Genomic DNA, 22,147 nt, shown 5'->3' on the forward strand with positions numbered 1-22,147 from the left:
CTCTGCCCCAGCCCCCCCACCCCCCCACGTGGCTGCTGGTCACTTCCGACCTCATGACTTGTGGTTGTACCTGGAACTGCCCTCAATATTAATTTCTTCTACCTTGGTTCCTAGGCCAGGATTTGCTTTCTCAGAGATCCCCCCCTCCCCCAAATGCTGGAGGGTAGGGTGGACCTTGCATGGGATTGGGCCTTCTAATTCTGGTCTCTCTGTCCATCAGTTAACAGCGCAGATGCCCAGCGCTGAGTGCCCGCCAAGAATGGTCAGAATGGAGCAGGCCACGGTGGAGGGGGCAGGGAGGCCTGTTCGCCTGGACAGATTGCAGAAGGCGGGAAAAACCAGGCGGGAAAAGAAGCCCTGCGGGTGGGTAGCATGGGGCCCACCGGCAACGCCCCTGATGTTACTCCGTGTGCACGTTGCTGTTTGAGGGTGCTCAGACCAGACATGGGGTGCAGGACGTCTGTTGGGGAGGCCCCCTCAAGTTCCCCTGGGGTATATGGACATAGATTGGTGGCTGCTTAGATTAAGAGGTGAAAGTTTGTCCAGCCGAGAGGGAGTGGGCATGTGCTGAGATGGAGGGGAGGGTGTCTCTTTTGGGGGGGCAGCGGTACCCCCGGTATTCCTATGAGGTTTGCCTGATGGTGGACCTGGGCCTTCTTGGTAAACTGGACACAGGCTGCAGGGCAAGTCCGTGGCCTGCTGGGTGGAGCCGGAGGTGGGGTAGATCCCCGGTCGTGGGGACGCCCCACTCTCTTTCTTGCTTCCCGCCACTGCGCCAGCCAATCAGGAATCAAGAGCCCGCCCCGGCCTCCTCCACCCCACCCCCCCAACTTTAGGGTGGCAGAGTCTCCCGCAGCAGCCTGTGCACAGTTCTAAGAACGCCCTGAGTTTTCGCGGGAAAAAAATCCTAGCAGCTGGAAGGATCGCGCGCTCTGGGGCTCACTAAGGTCCTCTGCCACTCACGCGGCTTCCCTCCTAGGTCACCCAGCCGCAGAGCCCTAACTTAACAGCCAGGAACTCCAGGCGAGAGGAGAGTGCGGATCGCCGCCGCGGGAGAGGTGAGTGGACGAGCGGGCTGTACGCACACAGTGGCACGGCCTGGCACTGCGCAAAACGGCAAAGAATTCCCACGCGTGGCCGCGGGGACTTGTTTCTGGGGATCTGCGATGTTTTCCGTGCCAAACCTCCTCTCTGACCAGTCGCACAACGTTGACCGTCTGAGTCGGGGGGGAGGGGGAAGCTTTTCAAAAATTCGCAAAACTTCCCGCGCGTGGGTGAGATTTGCAGAGAGCCATCGCTCAGGCGTGGTTCTGCATCACGTGTAAAGAGAATCCGAATTTTATCCCTCCACGCTGAGCCTCTCCCTTTTGGTCCCGCGCACACGGTTATACCCGAAAGCTTGGCAAAACTTTCCCGCGCGTGGCTCGGGGCATTGCAGAGAACCACCGCGCATGCGTGCTTCTGTATTCGTTAGGGGGCAACCTGAGGGGAGTCTTCCACGCTGCACCCGGTTTTTGACCCTCCGGAGTACCGCTTAGTTTGCGGGAAACGCGTGGGGTCCGGCGAGGGAGTACACGCGGCTCCGCGCCTGCGCGCGGACGCTCCCCGCGATTCAATTGTCGCGCCCGAGTCCGGTTTCGCGCGCCCTGGCTTCTCCCAGTACGTCTCGACCAATTGAGTGCGAGGAGGGCGGGGCGTATAGCCGGGAGGAGCCACTCAGTAGCGGGCTCTCCGGGAAGGGCGGAACCTAAACGGCGCGGCTCCGAGGGTCCGACCCTGGCAACTGCGGAGGGTGTGGGCGTGGGCTCGGGGGCCTCCCTAGTCTTTAAAGCGCCATCTCAAGAGGCCTGGGTCGGTGTCCCGGGAGGACGTCGGAGCAATCAGCTACGCGTGGGACTCAGGTGAGTTTGTTGCCACGAGCGCGCGCGCGGAGGTGACCCGGCCGGGACTGCGAGTTGCATGGCCACGGCGGGAGTGGGGCGCACTGGCCCCGAACTCCGGGGAGGTGTCCCGAGTGGTGGGTGTGTGTGTGGGGGGCGCCCTTCCTTCTGTGACTGAGTTCCCCCATCCCGGACTTGAGAAGTTCCGGTCCGCTTCGGAGTTGTTGAGTTCCCATCGCTGGGACTTAGACTGCGTGGAATGAATGAATCAATGGGTGAACAAATGAATGAGTAGCTGGGGCTACTTTCAGCCTGACTAGGGCCGTTTTCCCTCTGTGGACATTGCTTTTTTTTTTCTCTCCCTCTTTGGAGAAGTGGTGGATTGTCTCGGATCACCCAGGATGCCTTTTGCGGTTCACGATCAACTGTCTCCACTAGCTGGTCATTAAAACATTAAGTGCCTAATTTATGCCACCTGGTCCTCCCATGGTAGGGTCTGGCAGTGTAGGGGGTCAGGACTGCTGCCGGAGGTTGATCGTGGGAGTTGCTTCCTACGCTCAATCAATCGCCCAGTAAAGAAAGCTACTAGGGTACTCTCACCCCACTTCCCGCCCCCTGGCAGACCACACTGAACGGAGTCTACCTTTCTCTTTTTGTCCCTCAAGCATCTCGGCATCATGTGGATCCAAGTTCGAACCATGGATGGGAAGGAGACCCACACTGTGGACTCTCTGTCCCGGTTGACCAAGGTGCAGGAGCTGAGGAAAAAGATTGAGGAGCTATTTCACGTGGACCCCCAGCTGCAGAGACTCTTTTACAGGGGCAAACAGGTAACCCTCCGCCCACTGAGCTTTGTTCCAAGCACCCTGCCTCTCTCAAAGCCACTAAACCAGAGGTCACACCCACCCACCCCCCAACCCCGAAGTCAGTCCCGGAAGGAGAATTTAGAGCCGCCTCAGATGCTGCGGTTGGAGAGTGAACAAAGGCAGGCCTCCTCACTAGGCTGGTGGCTGGCTCGGTGCTGCAGAGCCTGGCGCCTCTTTATTTTAAACTCTTCTAAAATAATTGTTCTTGAGGGAAAAGTTTGAAGTGGCCAACAGAGGGTTCAAGAGGGTGTTGGGTTAAAAGTTTCTCCCAACAGTTTTCAAGTGTCGGCAATGAGAGAGGACCAGGTTTTCCTTTTGAATGCCACATTGATTGCTTGTAGTTTGCCTCCATGAGACATCAAATGCCCTGGAGGGGTCACTTTACTCACAACTAGAAATTTCATTCGTCTAGGCTTGTGGGGAGAACGGAGCTGGTTGATGCTTCTTATGGGGGGTAGCCTAGCCGCCTTGTCAAATCTCTTTAGCTCTTCTCTCTCCAGCTTTCTGTGGTCTTTTAAATGGCTGTGTTTGTAGCCCAGCTGTCCAGACTTGGGACTTCCTATTGTTGGCACCTGGCTGGGCTTTCTTTTTTTTATTGGTGTCTTGCTGTGCTGGCTTTGGGGTGTTTGGTGTGGGGTAAGTGCTTTCTAGGGCCATTTGGCACTCTAAGAGCACTGCAGCCCAGCAGACAAGGGTCTTGGAAGTAGATCTGCAGTTGCCCTGTGTCCATGGCCTGTGGCTGCGCAGGACACTGCTACCCTCTGGTGTCCAGGTTCAAGGCTTCATTTCTTGGGCTGGCTGTGCCCAGGTGATGGCATTGTGTTAGGAATCAAAGTGACCCTTCCTGACTCTAGGAGGCCTTGAGACTGTCCCCTCATTCCTGGACATGGGTATTCTTGGTGTAGCTGGGTGGTGTGTGGGCACTGTGTTTGGCTGCCTGCTGTGGTGACTTGTTTCATTCCATACCCAGTGTGCCGCTTTAGCAGTGTGTGGCCTGGTCAGGTTTACAGACTGGCAGAGGTACAGACGCCAGTGGCCACGCCCACAGCAGAGAGTCAGCCTTTTCCCCTTGGCTTTCAGCTGGCTACCTCTGTCTTCGATCTAGTCTCCGGGCTCACTCACAGTTTGAGTGGAAATGCTTGTCCAGGTTCTCCCTGAACAGTGTTGTTAATTATGTCTTTATCAGGAGACGGTTTCATGTAGCCTAGGCTGGCCTGGAACTCAGATCCACCTGCCTCTGCCTCCGGAGGGCTGAGATTAAAGGTGCGCTCAGTCTCGCAGTTGTTAACCCGTAGCAAACCTGGCAGCCCTCGCTACTTACTGCCCGGTCCCTTTTCCTAGCTCTTGCCGTGTTGTAGCTTTGTTAGCTCTGTCAGGGAGCAGGCGGTGGCTTCCGGTTTCTGACGCAACTTCCTCAGCTGCAGCCTGCTACTGGGACACAGCAGGCCATGGGGAGGGAATAAGGGGCTAGGAGGTGGGGTCTGGCAGAGAGCTGGGGAAAGCCTGCTTTGGTTGATATGATAGCAATATAAATGATGCAAGTAGGCCACACTTCCAGAAGCTTCCAGAAGGTTCTAGCAAGTTCAAGAAGGGCTGGGTTTTTTTTCCCCCTCTTGTGGCCCAGCTGCCTGGATCCATCCAGACTTTAAGAGCTGAAGGAGCTAGCTGGTGTCTGGAGTTGGTATCCTGGCCCCTCCTTGCCTTTAAGCAAGGTGGTGGGTATGTAGGAGGGGACTCTGGGCCGCGTCCCGCCGGAGCAGAGCGAGATATGTCTGGCAGACCCACGTTATCTTGAAACTGCCATTGAAATAGCAGTAGTCTTCGATGCAATCAGCGCCTGCAGGCTTTACTCAAATGTTGCCGGTCCATTGGCTCTCTGGTCAGGGACAACTTAACTGTTTGTGTCCCACATCACAAGTGTGGCTGACCGGTGGCCACTGCATGTGGTAATGTGAGTTGAACAGGGCCTGGCTTGGCAATGGGGGGCACCAGGGTCCCCACAGGATGATGCAGACCTGAGCTGTTGTGATTTTATGCTGGGGTTCTCCACTTGTTAACACAGTCCCCAGAGGAGCCGGGCGTGGTGGCGCACGCTTTTGATCCCAGCACTTGGAAGGCAGAGGCAGGCGGATCGCTGTGAGTCCGAAGCCATCCTGGTCTACAAAGTGAGTCTAGGACAGCCAAGGCTACACAGAGAAACCCTGCCTAAACAACAACAAAGAAAAGGAGTTTCCAGAAATCACCCAGTAGTCTCTCGGGACATATCTCTCCTGTTAACATCAGCTGGTCTCATGGGTGATTGACATCAGCCATGCTGATCGAGTTGGCCAAGTGTTGGCCTTGTGTTCACCTCAGTACCCTGTAAACCATCACACCTGTCATTGCAGCACTGAGTCAGTCTTCTCTACCTGTGGAGTCCAGGGTCAGCCTTGGGCTGTATGAAACCTTGTCAACCACTTCCTCCCCCCCCCCCCCCCACAAAAAAAGAAAGCATGTCAGGTACAGTGGTTGGGCCAAGGCCTGTCTCTCAGGTTGTTCTGATATGGCCTGGGAGCCATTGCCTTTGCAAGAATGACTTGCTACCCAGGATCATGTAACCAGCCACGTAATGCAGGGTTCCTACCACCTTCACTGCAGGTGCAGTAGATCTCCCCCATAGTATAGACAGAAACCGACAGCTATCTTGAAGAAATAGATTGGCCATAGCTCCCGTTTCCCCAGTTATTCAAGAAGCTGAGGCAGGTTTGCAGGTTCAAAGCCAGGCTGGGCAATACACTGAAGTCTTGTCTGGAAATGTTACTTGTGGATTTTTAAAAATTTATTCGTCATGCCAGGCAGCGGTGGCGCACGTCTTTAATCCCAGCACTCAGGAGGTAGAGGCAGGTGGATCCCTGTGAGTTCGAGGCCAGCCTGGTCTACAATGGGAGTCTAGGACAGCCAAGGCTACACAGAGAAACCCTGTCTGGAAAAATAAAAACAAAACAAATTTATTCGTTATTGTGTGTGCATGTACCTTGGCGTGTGTGGGGTCGGGGACAGTGTTCGAAAGTCCGTTCTCTCCACTGTGGGCTCATAGGGCAAGGGCTCTCATCTGCTGAGCCATCAGGCTATATGTAGCCAAGGATAACCCTGAAGTTGTTTGTACTGTCGATGGGCTAACAGGTGTGTGATGCTATCTGGTTTGTGTGGTGCTGGGAATTGGCCCCAGGACCTTAATTCACACTGGTGTGTTCTCAGCCCCTGTCCTGGGCTTAATTTTCACTCCCTAAACAACAGCAGGAGCTGTGACCGAGTGCTGGACTCAGCTACTATTGAGGTCGCTGAGTGGTCTTCGAGTGTCCTGCCCTCTATGACAGGTGGTCTCAAGGGTGACCAGAGCCTGGGGTCACGTGCTTCCTGAATTTCCTAGCCAGCCCCTTGGCAAGATAGGTGGTGGTGGGGGACACTACACCCACCCCTAGTCGCAGTCACATGCCATTGCAGGCTTTTACCTGCCTTCCTGGGGGCCCTTCTGGATAGTTTCAGAAGCTGCTCAACCGGCCTTGTGAGTTAGGCAGTCTAGTTAAAACTGCCTGGTGAGTCTGTCCCAGCCACATCTTGTCCTGTCTGTTGAGTGGGGGGCTGCCCTTACTGTCTCAGACTGTGACCATAGTTGGGGCAGCCTGGTAAGTTTCTAGGGTGGGTGTGGGGGGGCTGGGGGCCCTACCTCCTGGCTACCAGCTCCTGGGCCCAGCAACTACCACATTTTGCTTTGTATTTGAAAACTTTGGGCATGAGTAGGTGTCTGTCTTGAGTGTGTCATATGCATCGGCATTGTATGTGTATGGATATCAGGTGTCCTTAGTTGCTTTCTTCCTTTTTTTGTTTGGTTTTTGGTTTTTCCGAGACAGGGTTTCTCTGTGTAGCCTTGGCTGTCCTGGACTCCCTTTGTAGACCAGGCTGGCCTCGAACTCACAGCGATCTGCCCGCCTCTGCCTCCCGAGTGCTGGGATTACAGGCGTTGGTTTTTGGTTTTTCGAGACTGGGTTTCTCTGTGTAGCCTTGGCTGTCCTGGACTTGCTTTGTAGACCCCAGGCTGGCCTCGAACTCACAGCGATCCGCCTGCCTCTCTGCCTCCCAAGTGCTGGGATTAAAGGTGTGCGCCACCACTGCCCAGCCTCAGTTGCTTTCTTAGCTGTGTTGTCTGTTCGTGGCTGAGTAATGCTCACTGGGTGGGTGGCCACTTGCAGAAGGCCTTGGTTTCCCTGTGGGCACCCCTGTGTGCGTTTTTTCCTCCAGTCCCCCCTTCCATCTAAGTCTAGCCTGCCTTGCACAGTCCCTGTGTGTTGAGTCACAGGTATGGCGGAGTGTGGGTCCTGGCCGTGAACAGAGCAGCCATGAACTGCTGACCACGTTGTTTCCCCAGCTGTTTCCTGTTCCCGCAGAGCCGTGTTCCCGCAGAGCTTTCCTGCTTGCAGAGTTCCCGCATGCAGTTCCCAGAGTCCTGTTCCCACTGCCTGCAGAGTTCCCGCAGAGTCCCGTTCTCTCCCCCCCCCCCCCGCTCCCCCACGTGGAGTTCCCCCCAGTCCCGTTCTTGCCTACCCCTGCCCCCCCAGTTCCCGCAGAGTCCTGCTCCTGCCCCCCTGCAAGTTCCCGCAGAGTCTAGTTCCTGCTCCCCCCCCCAGTTCCCGCAGAATCCCGCTCCTGCTCCCCGCCCAGAGTTCCCGCAGAGTCCCGCTCCTGCTCCCCGCCCAGAGTTCCCGCAGAGTCCCGCTCCTGCCCCCCCCCTTCCCGCAGAGTCCCGTTCCTGCCCCCCCAGAGTTCCTGCAGTCCCGCTCCTGCCCCCCCCCCAGTTCCCGCAGAGTCCCATACCTGCGCCTCCCCCCAGAGTTCACGCAGAGTCCCGCTCCTGCCCCCCCACTTCCGCCCCCCCACTTCCCGCAGAGTCCCGTTCCTGCCCCCCCAGAGTTCCCGCAGTCACGCTCCTGCCCCCCCAGTTCCCGCAGAGTCCCATACCTGCGCCTCCCCCACGCAGAGTCCCGCTCCTGCCCCCCGCAGAGTCCCATTCCTGCGTCCCCACCCACCCACCCAGAGTTCCCGCAGAGTCCCGCTCCCGCCCCCCACCCAGAGTTCCCGCAGAGTCGCGCTCCCGCCCCCCCCACCCAGAGTTCCCGCAGAGTCCCGCTCCCGCCCCCCCCACCCAGAGTTCCCGCAGAGTCCCGCTCCCGCCCCCCACCCAGAGTTCCCGCAGAGTCGCGCTCCCGCCCCCCCACCCAGAGTTCCCGCAGAGTCCCGCTCCCGCCCCCCCCACCCAGAGTTCCCGCAGAGTCGCGCTCCCGCCCCCCCCACCCAGAGTTCCCGCAGAGTCCCGCTCCCGCCCCCCCCAGAGTTCCCGCAGAGTCCCGCTCCCGCCCCCCCCACCCAGAGTTCCCGCAGAGTCCCGCTCCCGCCCCCCCCACCCAGAGTTCCCGCAGAGTCCCGCTCCCGCCCCCCCCACCCAGAGTTCCCGCAGAGTCCCGCTCCCGCCCCCCCCACCCAGAGTTCCCGCAGAGTCCCGCTCCCGCCCCCCCCCCCCAGAGTTCCCGCAGAGTCCCGCTCCTGCGCCCCCATGCGGAGTTTCCGCATGGCATGCTGAGCCCTCCTGAGTCCTGTTGCCGCATGGCGTGCAGAGTTATCTCAGAGCAGAGTTCCCACAGAGCTTTTCCTTCTCATGGCCAGAGTCCTTTCCTCTTCCTGCCCTCTTAATGCTGACTCAGGCCTGTTACCATGGCCAGTGGGCCTGCAAGCCTTTCTTTCACACCCTCCACATTAGTCCCCAGAGCTCTTTGCATGACAGTGATACCCCCAACACACACACACTGGGTGACTCCACCCCTGGGGGAGCCCGTTCACAACTGTGGCAGTCACAAGGCCTCTGGCCCCCCGTGGGGAAGAATACCATGGAAGGGCCTACTGTGGGGGTCACAGGTCACACCCTGACCCCCCAGCTCTTGGCCACCAGCTGAGTCGGCCCGGAGCTGCTGCCCAGGACCCTGGGGGAGATTGGAGGAGGGCTTTAGAGAGGATTCTGGGGGCTGTACTGTGGGTCCCCCCTGGTTGCCTCTGGGTCTCATGGGATACTGGCTGCAGTCTGTCCCTGCTGGGCCCTGCAGTGTGCTGGCTAGCACACCCACTTCAACGCTAGGAGCGCCCCTGGCGGCGGCAACATCGTCCAACACCAGACACACTGGTTTAATAGCTCTCCTACCTGTCTTCCCAGACTTTGGGGAATGGGAGGAGGAGGAGGAGGACCAGGAGTTTGTGATGACCCTGAGCTACGTGAGACCCTGTCTGAACCCCTGAACCCCATTCAGTATTCCTTCAGCAAGTCTCCCTGGAAGGGGACACCCTCTCTGGACAGCCACAGCGTGGAGGGCTTGTATCGCCTCTGCTTATAGCCTTCTGGGGATGCTGACAGTGCTCCCTGTCTGCCTGCTGGGGAGCACCTGTGAGTGTCCAGGCCTTCCTGGATGACAGTCTGCTGTGGGTTTTTCCCCCCCAGATGGAAGATGGTCACACACTCTTCGATTACGACGTGCGCCTCAATGACACCATTCAGCTGCTGGTGCGCCAGAGCCTGGCGCTGCCCCTCAGTACAAAGGAACGGGACTCGGAGCTCTCTGACTCTGACTCTGGCTACGGCGTAGGCCAGAGCGAGTCGGACAAGTCGTCCATGCACGGCGAAGGGGCTGCCGAAGGGGACGACAAGATCGTGTGGGAGGACACGGAGCTGGGGCTGTACAAGGTAAGGCTCCCCGTGGTTGTGTGGAGGTGTGGCGGTGGCTTTCTGGCTTTGCTCCCAGCCCAGATACCTAACACTGCCAACCCTGGTAATATCTGGGCCTCTCTCCCCCGTCACTCTGCTGACAGCTGCCCAGGGTTGCTTGGGACTCCTTGGTGACTTCACTGTAGTCGGTACAAGCAGGTGACACCTCTATAGCTGGCCTGTAGCTGCCATTTCAAATTCACACCTCTCTCCGGGGAGTTTAATCAAGGTTGGAACTTTTGTGTGTTTGACAAACTGGAGGTTGAGCCTCCCTGGGACACCTAGGTGATGGGGTTGAGGCTGAACAGGGCCCCATGAGACCCACCCTCTGGCCTCTGTGACCACGTGGCTTTTGACCCACCTGCTGTTATCTGTGCTTCGTGGAGGCACGGCTACTCACCAAGGAGCCAGTCTGGAGTGTGGAGGCTTTGGATGGGGCTCAGCCCCTAGAGCCCTGGTGCCACACTTGCTCTATGGAGACAGTCACAGCCAGCAGCGCCAAAGTCTCCTGCAGAAGGTGTTTGAACTGAGTCTTCCAGAATAGTCCAGTCCCAACCAGTGTTGAGCTTGGCTGCCAGGTGGAGCATATGGCTCACACCGTCATCCTCATACTCTGGAGGCTGAGGCAGCGCAGCACGCTAGAGTGTGTAAGGCTAACCTGGGCTACGGAGTGAGGCCTGTAGGCATAGCTGGGTGCAGACACCCTTGCCTGACACATGTGGCCCTGGGTTCAATCGCCAGGACTACCAGAGTCAGGCGAAACCTTGGTTGTGCTGGGCGGTGCCCCTGCACTGCTTGCTGGGTCCTCTGAGCTGACTTGCTTTCTGTAGGTTAATGAGTATGTGGATGTGCGTGACAACACCTTGGGTGCGTGGTTCGAGGCCCAGGTGGTCCAGGTACAGAAGAAAGCCCCAGCTCAGGAAGATCCCTGCAGCTCTAGTACCATTACGACCCCGGAGGATGACATCATGTACCACATCAAATATGATGAGTGAGTACCACTGGGAGTCTCCAGCATAGTCCCAAGCCCTGCTCTGCACTCTCCAAGCGACTGCTGCCTGGCAGTGAGGGTGGGGAAGCCATGGAAGGCTTGTTTCCATTTGAGACTGTTTAGATGGAGCGCCCTCTTCCCTAAGGCTTCCTAGTGATAGGAGCCCAGCCACGTTTCTGTTTGGTCTGTGAGGGCATGGAGATCTCTCCTGTGTCCTTGGTCCCAACCGTCACAGGAAGATCTTGGGTGTCAGAGTCCTGAGACAACAGAGCATTGCAGGTCCTGGTTCCACATGGTTATTGGGCCTGCGCAGTGTCACGGGTAGTGAGGAGAGGCCTCCGGTAGGCAGCTAAGTCATGGTCATCTGTGTCCTTGGGTCTAGGAGGCCACAACACTTTATTCCTAAGACCAGCATCCCATGGGTGGAGGGAGGCCCCTGTCTTTACGACTTTACTGAACTCTACTTCCCTCTCCTGGTCATATGCTGGGGTTTTGCCATCAGTCCTGACTGGAGGGAGGGGTGCTGTCATTTCTGTCCATGGCCTGGGTGGCTCTCTCACCTGCCTAGGGTGATTCCCTCAAGACAAAGTAGATGGTACAAATCCCAGTAGCACAAATTGGCACCTTGTTGAGATTTCCATGTTCTAACTCTGAGATCACGTGTGGCCCCTTGCTTGTTGTTGTCAATAAAGCTTTATTGAAATAGTCAGCCATTTAGTGTGGAAGTCCTTGGCAGAGAATGCTTGCTGAGCTGACTTCTGTGATGGACCTGAAAGTTAATCAATCTGAGGTGTTATAGCTCGCAACTTCCCAGAGAACATGCCTTATAACAGGTGGGAGAGTCCTCTGTGTGAAGTTGTCACCTCTGGCTGCAGTCTTGTTTCAGACGCATATGCCTACACACACACAGGTCATTCTGTGCATGGATGTGGAGAAACATTCACTTGGCCTTTGAATGGTTCCAAAGTCTGATCCCCGGCCAACTGTTCCAAGTTGCTCTGACTTGGAGTTCCTGGGCATGTGGCCACTATGTCTGCTACTGTCTGTTTGTCATGTCTCTCAAGAGACCCCAGAGCTGTCCCTACTCCAGCAGGCATACCTAGCTGTAAAAACTTCACTTCCAAATTGCCACCTCCCTAGATCCTGGGATGGGGACGGAGTCACTTTGGGAGGCCATATCTCTCCACATGTCCCACAAACCTGAATCACCAGCATAGACACTGGGGTCACCCAGAATATGGCTGCCCATGCTACCACATCTCTGGCCCTGTGAAGGGACAGGGTGTGGTGGCCTGGTAGATCTGAGATTGGGCCTTGACTTACAGCTACCCAGAGCATGGAGTGGAGGTTGTCAAAGCCAAGGATGTCCGTGCTCGGGCCCGAACTGTGATTCCGTGGACCGACCTGGAGGTGGGCCAGGTGGTAATGGTCAACTACAACGTGGACTACCCCCGGAAGCGTGGCTTCTGGTATGATGCTGAGATCTCTAGGAAGCACCAGACCAGGACGGCGCGTGAGCTGTATGGCAACGTCATGCTTGCGTGAGTGGCCTGCTCGGGCAGGGACCCTGACATGGTCTCTTATCCTCCCACCAGACCCCCTTTGGCCTCAGACCTGGCTTTCTGGATGCTTCTGTGTGTTTATCAGCATTGTCTCCATGCTGTGGGAGGGTGTGGGCCTGAGTGGTTCTTGGAGGCCTTGCCAGCCTGCACTTAGCAGTCTTGTGTGTATATGGGAGGGCTCCAGGGCTCTACCAGCATCTGCCTCGTCTAGGGGCCACCAGATCTCGCTGTCTTGCCCAGGCTATCTCCAGACTCCCGCCTCAGTGAGTAAGAGCACTTGCTTGTGTAAACGTGAGGACCTTAGTTCAAATCCCCAGTACTCACATAAAAGCCACGTGTAGAGGGCTAGAAAGATGGCTTAGAGGTTAAGAGCACTGTCTCCTTCCTCTTCCAGAGGTCCTGAGTTCAATTCCCAGCAACCACATGGTGGCTTGTAACCATCTATAGTGAAATCTGGTGCCCTCTTCTGGCAGGCAGGCACACATGCAGGCAGAACATTGTATACACAACAAGTAAATGAGTCTTGCCGGGCGGGTGTGGTGGCGCACACCTTTAATCCCAGCACTTGGGAGGTAGAGGCAGGTGGATTGCTGTGAGTTCGAGGCCAGCCTGGTCTACAAAGTGAGTCTAGGACAGCCAAGGCTACACAGAGAAACCCTGTCTCGAAAAATGAAACAACAACAAAAAACCCAAACAAGTAAATCAGTCTTTTAAAAAAAAAAAAAGCCATGTGCAGAAGCTAGCACTACAGTAGGGACATGGGAGGTAAGGACACAATTCCTGGACGTGCTGGGCCAGCTGGCCTGGTGTGTGCAGGCAGAAGTCGAGGATGGGCAGCCTCTGACCTGTAGGTGGCACAGGAGTGCCCATGTTAGAGTGTGCACATGCAGAAACCAAAGGGGAGGAACCTACCTGGGCTGGAACTGTCCATCTTCCTGGTAGAGCTGAGGCCCCGCTTGGCCCGGGCGCAGTGTTGTAATGGTCGGGATGTTCTGCAGGAACGGGTCTCAGCTTAATGACTGCCGCATCATGTTCGTGGACGAGGTCTTCAGGGTCGAGCTCCCTAATGAAAGGAGCCCCTTGATTGGGAGCCCCTCGCAACGTGAGTCCTGGTCGGGCCCTGAGTGCATCCTGGGTGCGGGTGGCAGTCCTAGGTGGCATGGTGGCCTGCTGCAGCCCCTCCTGCACTCCGGAACACAGGGAAGAGCGGCCCGTCCTGCCAGTACTGCAAGGACGACGAGAACAAGCTGTGTCGCAAGTGCGCCTGCCACGTGTGCGGCGGGCGCGAGGCTCCCGAGAAGCAGGTGCTGTGCGACGAGTGTGACATGGCCTTCCACCTGTACTGCCTGGAGCCCCCGCTCACCAGCGTCCCACCCGAGCCCGAGTGGTGAGTGACAGACCTGCTGTCCGACTTGACATGCCCAGAAGGGAACTTTCAGACAGGCCGGGAGGTTGGCTAAGCCACGCTACATAGTTCTGCTATCCTGAGTTCAAATCCCAGCACTCACATCAAATGCTGGGTGTGGCTAGCACATAGCCCTGGGAGTTCAGTGTTTCAGGGGAACGGTGCCAGGAGTTTGGCTGGCACCTGATGATCGCCAGCTTGGCTGCAGGCTCAGTGAGAGAAAGCAGTCAGTGGAGTCTGGCTTGTGTCTCTTAGGTCTGGCACTGTGTGTGCCCTGCCCCACTTGGGGAGCTTGTGTTCCTGACAGTGGTGTGTGCAGTGGGGCCCACTTCCTGTCTGCCTGACCCGATGCAGGTGGGAAACCTGAGGCTGGCAGAGGGAGGAGGGCTGTTGTCACATGGACCATGCCCTCGCTTAATCAGCATTGCCATTTGCCTGTTTTTACGACAGGGTTTCTCTGTGTAGCCCTGGCTGTCCTGGAACTCACTTTGTAGACCAGGCTGGCTCGAAGCCACAGAGACCTGCCTGGGTCTGCCTCCCAAGTGCTGGGATTAAAGGTGTGCGCCACCACCACCCCGCTCTTGTTTGATTTTCTTTTCTTTCTTTTTTTTTTAAAACTATATATTTATTTATTATCATGTATACAGCGCTCTGCCTGCACATACACCTACAGTCCAGAAGAGGGCACCAGATTTCATAGACGGTCGCGAGCCACCATGTGGTTGCTGGGAATTGAACTCAGGACCTCTGTAAGAGCACTCGGTGCTCTTAACAGCTGAGCCATCTCTCCAGCCCTCTTGCTTGATTTTCTATAATTTACTTTTATTGTTATTATACTTGTGTGTGTGTGCAATAAGTAGAGTGCCCACAGAGGCCAGAGATGTCACATCTTCCCAGAGCTGGAGTGACAGGTGCTCGTGAGCCCAATAACGCATGGGCTGGGAACCAAACCCCAGTCCTCTGTAGGAGCAGCCAGGGCTAGACCACTGCGCCATTGCTCCAGCTCTGTTCTTTATTGTTGGTTTGTTGTGGGGTTTTTAATTTTTCCCCAAGACAGATTTCTCTTTGTAGCGTTAGCTGTCCTTGACTCACTTTGTAGACCAGGCTAGCCTGGAACTCACAGAGATCTGCCTGCTTCTGCCTTCCCGGTGCTGGATTACAGGCGTGTGCCACCATACCCACTGCTTCCAGCTCTGTTCTTGAGGGTTTTTTTTTCTGGGGGGGTTCTTTTTGAGACAAGGTCTGATTTTGTAGCCCAGCCTGCTTTGAACTGGAGCAGCCTCTGCCTCTGGTCTCCTGACCTGCTGGAAATACGGGCATGAGCAACTCTGCCTGGGTCTGAAGTTTTTGGTTCTTCTCATAAGTTAAAGTGGTAAGGAGTAGAGTTTTAGGTCTGGTTCTGTTTTGTTGTTTTTGTTTTTGCTTTCTTTCTCCCCTGCAAGATGGTCTCTCTGTAGCTCTGACTGGCCTGGAACTCACTTTGTAGACCAGGCTGCCCTCAAATTCAGAGATTTCACCTGCCTCTGCCTGCTGAGCCCTGGAATCAAAGGTGTGCGCTACTGTGCCTCCATGACCCACTGTGGGGTTCTTTTTTTTTGGTTTTTCGAGACAAGGTCTCTCTGTGTAGCCTTGGCCATCCTGGACTCACTCTGTAGACCAGGCTGGCCTCGAACTCACAGCGATCCGCCTGCCTCTGCCTCCCGAGTGCTGGGATTACAGGCGTGCGCCACCACGCCCGGCTTTTTCACTGTGGGGTTCTTAAAAAGAGTTTTTTTTGTTGTTACTTTATTTGTGTCTTTGTATAGCTTTGGGGGTTGGTTCTCTCCTTTGTGTAGGTCCTGGGGATTGAACTCAAGTCCTCAGACTTGGTGGCAGGGCTCTACCTGCTGAGCTGTTTCACTGGCTTTCCGCAGGCAGGGCTCTTAGCAGAAGGCTAAGAAAACTCATGTCCAACAGCCGGCCGTAGCGGCGCACACCTTTAATCTCATCACTTGGGAGGCAGAGGCAGGTGGATCGCTATGAGTTTGAGGCCAGCCTGGTCTTCAAAGCGAGACCAGGACAGCCAAGGCCACACAGAGAAACCCTGTCTCAAAAACAAAACAAAAGAACCCCAGAAACCTTACGACAGTAGGGATGGTCCAGCCTGGAGTTTGACCATGTGGCTTCGGCTGTACATGGATGGTGGAGCATTCCCAAAGCTGTCTGGGGACCCAAGTTTGCGATTTGACTCAGCTCTAGGGACCACGTGGGCTGGGTGGCCCTGTGTCTGGCCTGTGTGTGGTGCATGGGGGAAGGACACTATCCGTCCTACACTGGGGCATCAGGCGACATGCAGGTGATGTTCTGGTTGTCTTAGGTACTGCCCTAGCTGCCGGACTGACTCCAGCGAGGTGGTGCAAGCCGGGGAAAAGCTAAAGAAAAGCAAGAAGAAGGCGAAGATGGCATCGGCCACCTCATCCTCTAGGCGGGACTGGGGCAAGGTGAGGCCCACACATTGCATCTTGTCCTTGTCCTGGTTCCCTGCTGTCCCCATCCCCTGCTCCCCTTTGCTCACACACTCCCTTCCACACGCAGGGCATGGCATGTGTGGGACGCACCACGGAGTGTACTATTGTGCCCGCCAACCACTTCGGGCCCATCCCCGGCGTCCCCGTGGGTACCATGTGGCGCTTCAGAGTCCAGGTATCTGCTGACCCCACAGGGTTTCAGACGTTTTTCTGTCGAGTTTGTGTCTCTAATGCTTGCTGAGTGAGATTCAGGCATGTGCCTGCTTGGGAGAGGGTACCAGGTCGTAGCCCTCGGGCCAGTGTGCTCTTGTCAAGAGCCGTCATCCTGGGGAACAATAGAGGGTTACAATGGCCAGGAGATCAAAACAGCTCTCTCGCGGGTGTTCTTAGGTCAGCGAGTCCGGTGTGCATCGGCCGCACGTGGCGGGCATCCATGGCCGGAGCAACGATGGTGCCTACTCGTTAGTGCTGGCTGGCGGCTATGAAGATGATGTGGTAAGCCTCCTTCACTACCACTTGGCTCCCCTCCTTTTTAGGTGTGTCTCAGCCCTAGCTCTCACTGACATCCAGCACTGTTGATGTCAGGTGTCGCACCTGCCTCTGGATAGCCTGTGGGCCTTCTGTGTCCTTCTCCCCAGTCTCCGCACTGGGGCCTCCCCTCGGCGCTGGCCGGAGTTGGCCAGACCGTGCCATGCTCTCAACCAACATGTGTCAGTCACTTTTGTCGGACCTAACAGTGTCTCCAGACAACAAGAGTAGTGACACTTGAGGCTCATTAATGCCGGAGAAAGAGATGTCACGAGGTGTGACCTATAAGCACAAGAGTGAGTCCTGATTTTATAAGGAAAGAAAAATCAGCTCTGAAGATGCCGCAGCTGAGAGTGCTGAGCTGTGCTGGCTTCCCAGTCTGCTGCTGTGTGGGGTTGGCTACTTAGATAGAAGGGGAGGTGACAGGGTGAGGCGAACACTCTGCACCCATGGCGGGGAGGAGCAGGCCTCCCTTCTGGACAAAGGGAGCACCACCACATGAAGGAGAATCAGGTGCCACTGACGGTACCATTCCCTTCTAGAACCTTGCATCTTCCCGGACATGCTAAGGCTGTCTCCTCAGACACTTTACTCAGTGTCAATAGTCCCCAGCACACCCTGTCCTTTCTTTTTCTGTGGGTCCGACAACTCTGGGGACCCCCAGGGCATGGAGAGCCCGTGCTGTGTCTTTTGTGTCTGGCTCATGTCACTAAGCATTGCTCCTTCGAGATCCTTCCACACTGAAATAGGACTCAGTGGCATTTCAAAGAGCTGTGCTTGGTTTTTCTTTCAGTCTGTTCTTGTTCGGTGTTTTGAGACAGGGTCTCTCTGTGTAGCCTTGGCTGTCCTGGACTCGCTATGTATAGACCAGGCTGGCCTTGAACTCACAGCGATCCGCCTGCCTCTGCCTCCTGAGTGCTGGGATTACAGGCATGCGCCACCACGCCTGGCTTTTTTTTTTTTCAGTCTGTTAAGGGTGCCTGTGTGGATCTTCTGGGCCCGCTTTGTGCCACTGCCCCTTCACTGTGGCCTTGAGTCTGCCATATTTGCGCTGCCTACTCGAATTTCACACTCCTGTCCTCACTGAACTGGGCAGGGCTTACTCGCCCCCTTTGCTGAGGGCTCATCCGATGGTCCTTCCCCCCTGCAGGACAACGGCAATTCCTTCACCTACACTGGGAGTGGTGGCCGAGACCTCTCCGGTAACAAGCGAACTGCTGGCCAGTCCTCTGACCAGAAGCTTACTAATACCAACAGGTGTGTGGTGGACAAAAGGCCTCTCCCTCCTTGTGCCCGCTGTCTCCCTCTCAGGCACTTCCTGGCTGTATCCCATGCTTATTTTATGTGTCTTCTGTTTGCTTCATAATGGATCTGTGTCCTGTGGCCACAACCCCAGCCAGGAGTTTCAGTTTAATTTTTCTGGAGGCAAGGTTCTGGGCCTTGAGGCCTCCACTAGGAGGCAGCACTTGGCGGAAGTGTGTGGCACATGGGCAGAACATGAAAGTGAAGAGGACAGCTGGAGTCCCACAGTTCTCTTGCATGCTGCTGGGCCCCACCCCTTAGAGGCTCCACCACTCCTTGCGGCTCTGCCCCAGGGACTAGCGGAGACATTTAGTCTGTCTGCATCCCTTGGGCCCAGTGTCCACAGAGGCCAGGAAGGGGGCATTGGATCTCTTAGGTCTGGGACTGGACTGTAGACAGCTGTGAACTGCCAGGGATTTTTTTTTAAAGATTTTACTTATTTATTATGTATGCAGTGCTCAAAGGCCAGAAGAAGGCATTAGATCACATTATAGATGGTTGTGAGTCACCATGTGGTTGCTGGGAATTGAACTCAGGGCCTTTGGAATAACAGGAGAACAGTCAGTGCTCTTCACCTCTGAGCCATCTCTCCAGCCTAACTGCCAGGGATCTTGTCCTGATATTCTGTTGGTGATGAAGGCCCCGTGTCTTGATGGATGCCAGGATGTCCCTTTGTGTGTGTGGAAACATGTTGTGACGTCCCTTTCCTGTCCTGCCTCCCCAAAGGGCTCTAGCCCTCAACTGCAACCATCCAATCAATGAGAAAGGTGCAGAGGCTCTTGACTGGCGTCAGGGGAAGCCAGTGCGCGTGGTCCGCAACATGAAGGGCGGGAAACACAGCAAGTACGCCCCCGCAGAGGGTAACCGCTACGATGGCATCTACAAGGTGAGCAGTGAGCTCCTGCCCGTGTCCTTGTGCATGTGTCCCCCAGTTCCTGCACTGCGCTGCACCAGCTGTGCTGTCCTTTCCACAGGTGGTGAAATACTGGCCAGAGAAAGGTAAATCTGGCTTCCTTGTGTGGCGCTATCTCTTGCGACGGGATGACACAGAGCCTGGGCCTTGGACCCGAGAGGGCAAGGACCGCATACGGCAGCTGGGGCTCACTATGCAGGTGGGTGGCCTTGGAGGTCAGGGGTCAAGGTGTCAAGGGGCTCCAGCTCTTTGGAGCTTGTTGCCCATTGTGGTGGGAGCTTGCAGTGAGGGCACTTGGACTACTTGGAGGCCTTAGGCTTTCTAGGGTTCTTGACCCCCAGGAAGCTGGCCTTGTGAGTTCAGGACCAACCTGGGCCACATCCCTTGCTGGATAATGGCACTATGACCCTGTAGAACAGATGGGCTGAGTCCTGACTCTTGCCTCCCACCCCTTCCCTGTCAGTACCCTGAAGGCTACTTGGAGGCCTTGGCCAGCAAGGAGAAGAACAGGAAGCGCCCGGCCAAGGCCTTGGAACAGCAGGAACCCTCACCCTCCAAGACCGGCAAATTCAAGCGCAAGTCCACAGGTAGGTGCCCGCCTATCTGGACTTCCTGTCCGTCCCGACTTCCCATCTGCCCCATGTCTGACGTGCGCTCATTAGCATTGCTGTACTCCTCAGAGGCCTTGCTCTGTCTCCCCCCCTTCCCTCCAGGCGCGGTCACCTCCAACTCCCGTGTCTCTAAGAAGAGCAAACTGGAGCCCTACACACTCCCCGTGCAGCAGGCCAACCTCATCAGGGAGGACAAGAGCAACGCCAAGCTGTGGGACGACGTGCTAAGTTCACTTCAGGATGGGCCGGTGAGCCACCGGGGGGCCCTAGCTCCTGTGGGCAAGCTGGGTCAGAGGCCGTGTCTCAGCCTGCTGCAGCATTCCAGTGTGGCTGCTCGTAGCCTTCCTGTGGCTGTGCAGCTGTCTCTGGGACTCCACTAAAGCTCTGTCCCTTTTTGGTATTAGCTTCTGGCATCCACTATTCCTCTTTCTCTCTGGCTCTGATGACTCCGGGGACCTCCTGGGAGTGGGACCGTGCAGCTTTGTCTTTCTCTGATGGCTCGCACCGCTGAGGCTCATCTATGTTGGTGCAGATATCGGAATACCCCTTTTCCTGCTTTGAGTAATCTTCGAGACAGGGTTTCTCTGTGTAGCCCTGGCTGTCCTAGGCTCGCTTTAGAGACCAGGCTGGCCTCAAACTCACAGAGACCCACCTGCCTCTGCCTCTGTGCTGGGATCAAAGGCGTGCACCACCATGCCCGGCAAGTAACATTCCTCTCTGGATAGACTGCCCTCTCCGGTGGCTGTCCTTGTGTTGAGTCACATGATCTGCTGCCACTTACTGTTGCGCCCGTGTGGCTCGTGAGCGCGGCTCTGCCCTACCCCTGATGTGCTTGGCTTTAGTGTATCCCCGCGGTGGGATTCCTACATCCCATAGCCACTGTGTGTGTGTGTGTGTGTGTGTGTGTTGGAGACCTGTTAGAGAAGTGTGTACCTCACTCCACTGCGTTAGCAGGGCGGGGACCCTGGGGCCCTGCCAGGATGACTGCTGTCCTGGTGAGGCTAGCCCCCTCAGCTCATTCAAGGTCAAACTGAAGGAAGCCTCTATTTTCTTTCCTTTTTTTTTTCTTATAATTTATTCACATTACATCCTCATTGTTATCCCCTTGCTCTTACCCTCCTGAAGCCTCTATTTCTTATCGACCGTGAATCCTGATGGTCATTGTCTGTCTGTCTTGCTGTCTCTTGTCACTTTTCTGGTTTCTCCCTGCCTGGCCTGCTTGCCTTAACTCTGCACTGTCCTCAGTCTTTGCTGCGGCTCGAATGGGGACAGCGGGAGCCTCTGTCTCGTGGCTGGCGGGAGAATGACGGACATGTGCCCTCCCATCCCTGCTTTGCAGTACCAGGTCTTCCTGAGCAAGGTAAAGGAGGCTTTCCAGTGCATCTGCTGTCAGGAGCTGGTGTTCCGGCCCGTCACCACTGTGTGTCAGCACAATGTTTGCAAGGTGAGGAGGCCTCTGAAGATGTCCTGAACCCCACTGCCTGCACTCTTGGGATTTCTAGAGACCCCAGACTCTTGACACCCTCATCCCCTTCAGGACTTTGCTAGGGACCACCGAGAGGGAACTCAGAGTCCTGAGTAGGTTCCTGAGGGTCAAGAGGAAGCCCTGTGTGACTCCTCCCAGCTGGCCCCTCACTCTGCCCATGTCTCATGCAGGACTGCCTGGACAGGTCCTTCCGGGCCCAGGTGTTCAGCTGCCCAGCCTGTCGTCGTGACCTGGACCACAGCTCCCCGACCCAGGTCAATCGGCCTCTGCAAACCATTCTCAACCAGCTCTTCCCTGGCTACGGCAGTGGCCGGTGATGCCAAGACCCAGGCAGAGGGCCCACAGCCCCGCTCTGAGTCCGTAGTGGGTTTAGCTCGAAGGTGTTGTCCTTCTGTGTCTGCCCTGGCGACTCGTCTGTCCTGGTCGCCACCAAGGCATCTGCAGGAATCCCGTTCTGGCTACCAGTTGGACTTGTTTTTTGTTTTTGTTTTTGTTTTTTTTCCATTTCGTTTTCTTATAAATACAACGCCTGCAATTTATTCTCCAAGAGAAGGGAAAAAAAAACAACTCTGCTTTCTTTTTCTTTTTGCTTCCCCCCCCCCCTTGAAAATGGATTTAAGAAACTATTCAGCCCCATACCAGACCTCAGTGTCATATTGTCAGGAGTTTACACCCGATACCAGTTGCCTAGAACAATCTGCAACCATCTTTGAAAAGGCAAGGCACATCTTCCTGAAAGCCAGCAGCGTGCTTCGTTCCAGGGGTGGCCCCTGCAGCCATCCCTTGGGCCTTCATAGGAGTCCTGGATGGGGCCCTGGACGAGCCTCAGCCCTGGCCTCACCATCCCCACGGGTGCATTGGGACCTAGCTGACAACTACCTCAGCGGGACTTGGCTGTGGCTTCCGGCCAGGAGACCAGCTGAGCCAAACAAAGCTGTGCGTGTGCCTCTGGCTTGCCGTTCCTTCCTCCATCCTCAGCACTGGACTGTTGGATGCGTACCTCGGAAGCCTGGCTGTTGGGGGGGGGGGTTGTCCTGGCTAGGTGTAGTTCCCCTCTCGTTTTTAACTCAGCAACTGAGGGCTTCTGTAGTTTTTTTAAAAATGGGATGTATGCTTTCAATGAATTTCTTTGTAGTTACAGCATGTCCTGAGGAAGATGTTTTCATTGGTTACTTTTTTGTTTCCTTTTGTAACTTGTAACTTTACCAAAGTGTGCAGGCTGTACCTCAGTAGACCATGGAAAGAGAACCACGTAACTGCAGGCAGACTGGACAGCACTGTTTAAGGGTCATTTTGTTTTGTGTATGTGTGT

The 22,147-nt window shown here is 55.9% G+C and overlaps 1 protein-coding gene across 2 annotated transcripts; it reads left to right on the forward strand.

Moving 5' to 3' along the window:
* The first annotated feature begins 836 nt into the window (after positions 1-836).
* Positions 837-21,289, forward strand: UHRF1 (ubiquitin like with PHD and ring finger domains 1). Of its 2 annotated transcripts, none has more exons than XM_084795922.1 (17): positions 837-1,058; positions 2,546-2,710; positions 9,267-9,509; positions 10,361-10,521; positions 11,847-12,062; positions 13,082-13,185; positions 13,260-13,470; positions 15,845-15,968; positions 16,063-16,170; positions 16,386-16,490; positions 17,674-17,780; positions 18,552-18,711; positions 18,800-18,937; positions 19,202-19,325; positions 19,452-19,597; positions 20,689-20,793; positions 21,006-21,289. In XM_084795922.1, the coding sequence occupies exons 2-17, from the start codon at positions 2,558-2,560 to the stop codon at positions 21,150-21,152; spliced, it is 2,352 nt and encodes a 783-aa protein (XP_084652048.1). In that variant the 5' UTR covers positions 837-1,058; positions 2,546-2,557; the 3' UTR covers positions 21,153-21,289. The 2 variants fall into 2 exon arrangements, with proteins under 2 accessions (XP_084652048.1, XP_084652049.1); XM_084795923.1 differs by having other exon boundaries at positions 13,284-13,470.
* Positions 21,290-22,147: the final 858 nt, after the last annotated feature.

Source organism: Acomys minous (assembly GCF_964271855.1).
Source record: "Acomys minous genome assembly, chromosome: 9".
NCBI lineage: Eukaryota > Metazoa > Chordata > Mammalia > Rodentia > Muridae > Acomys > Acomys minous.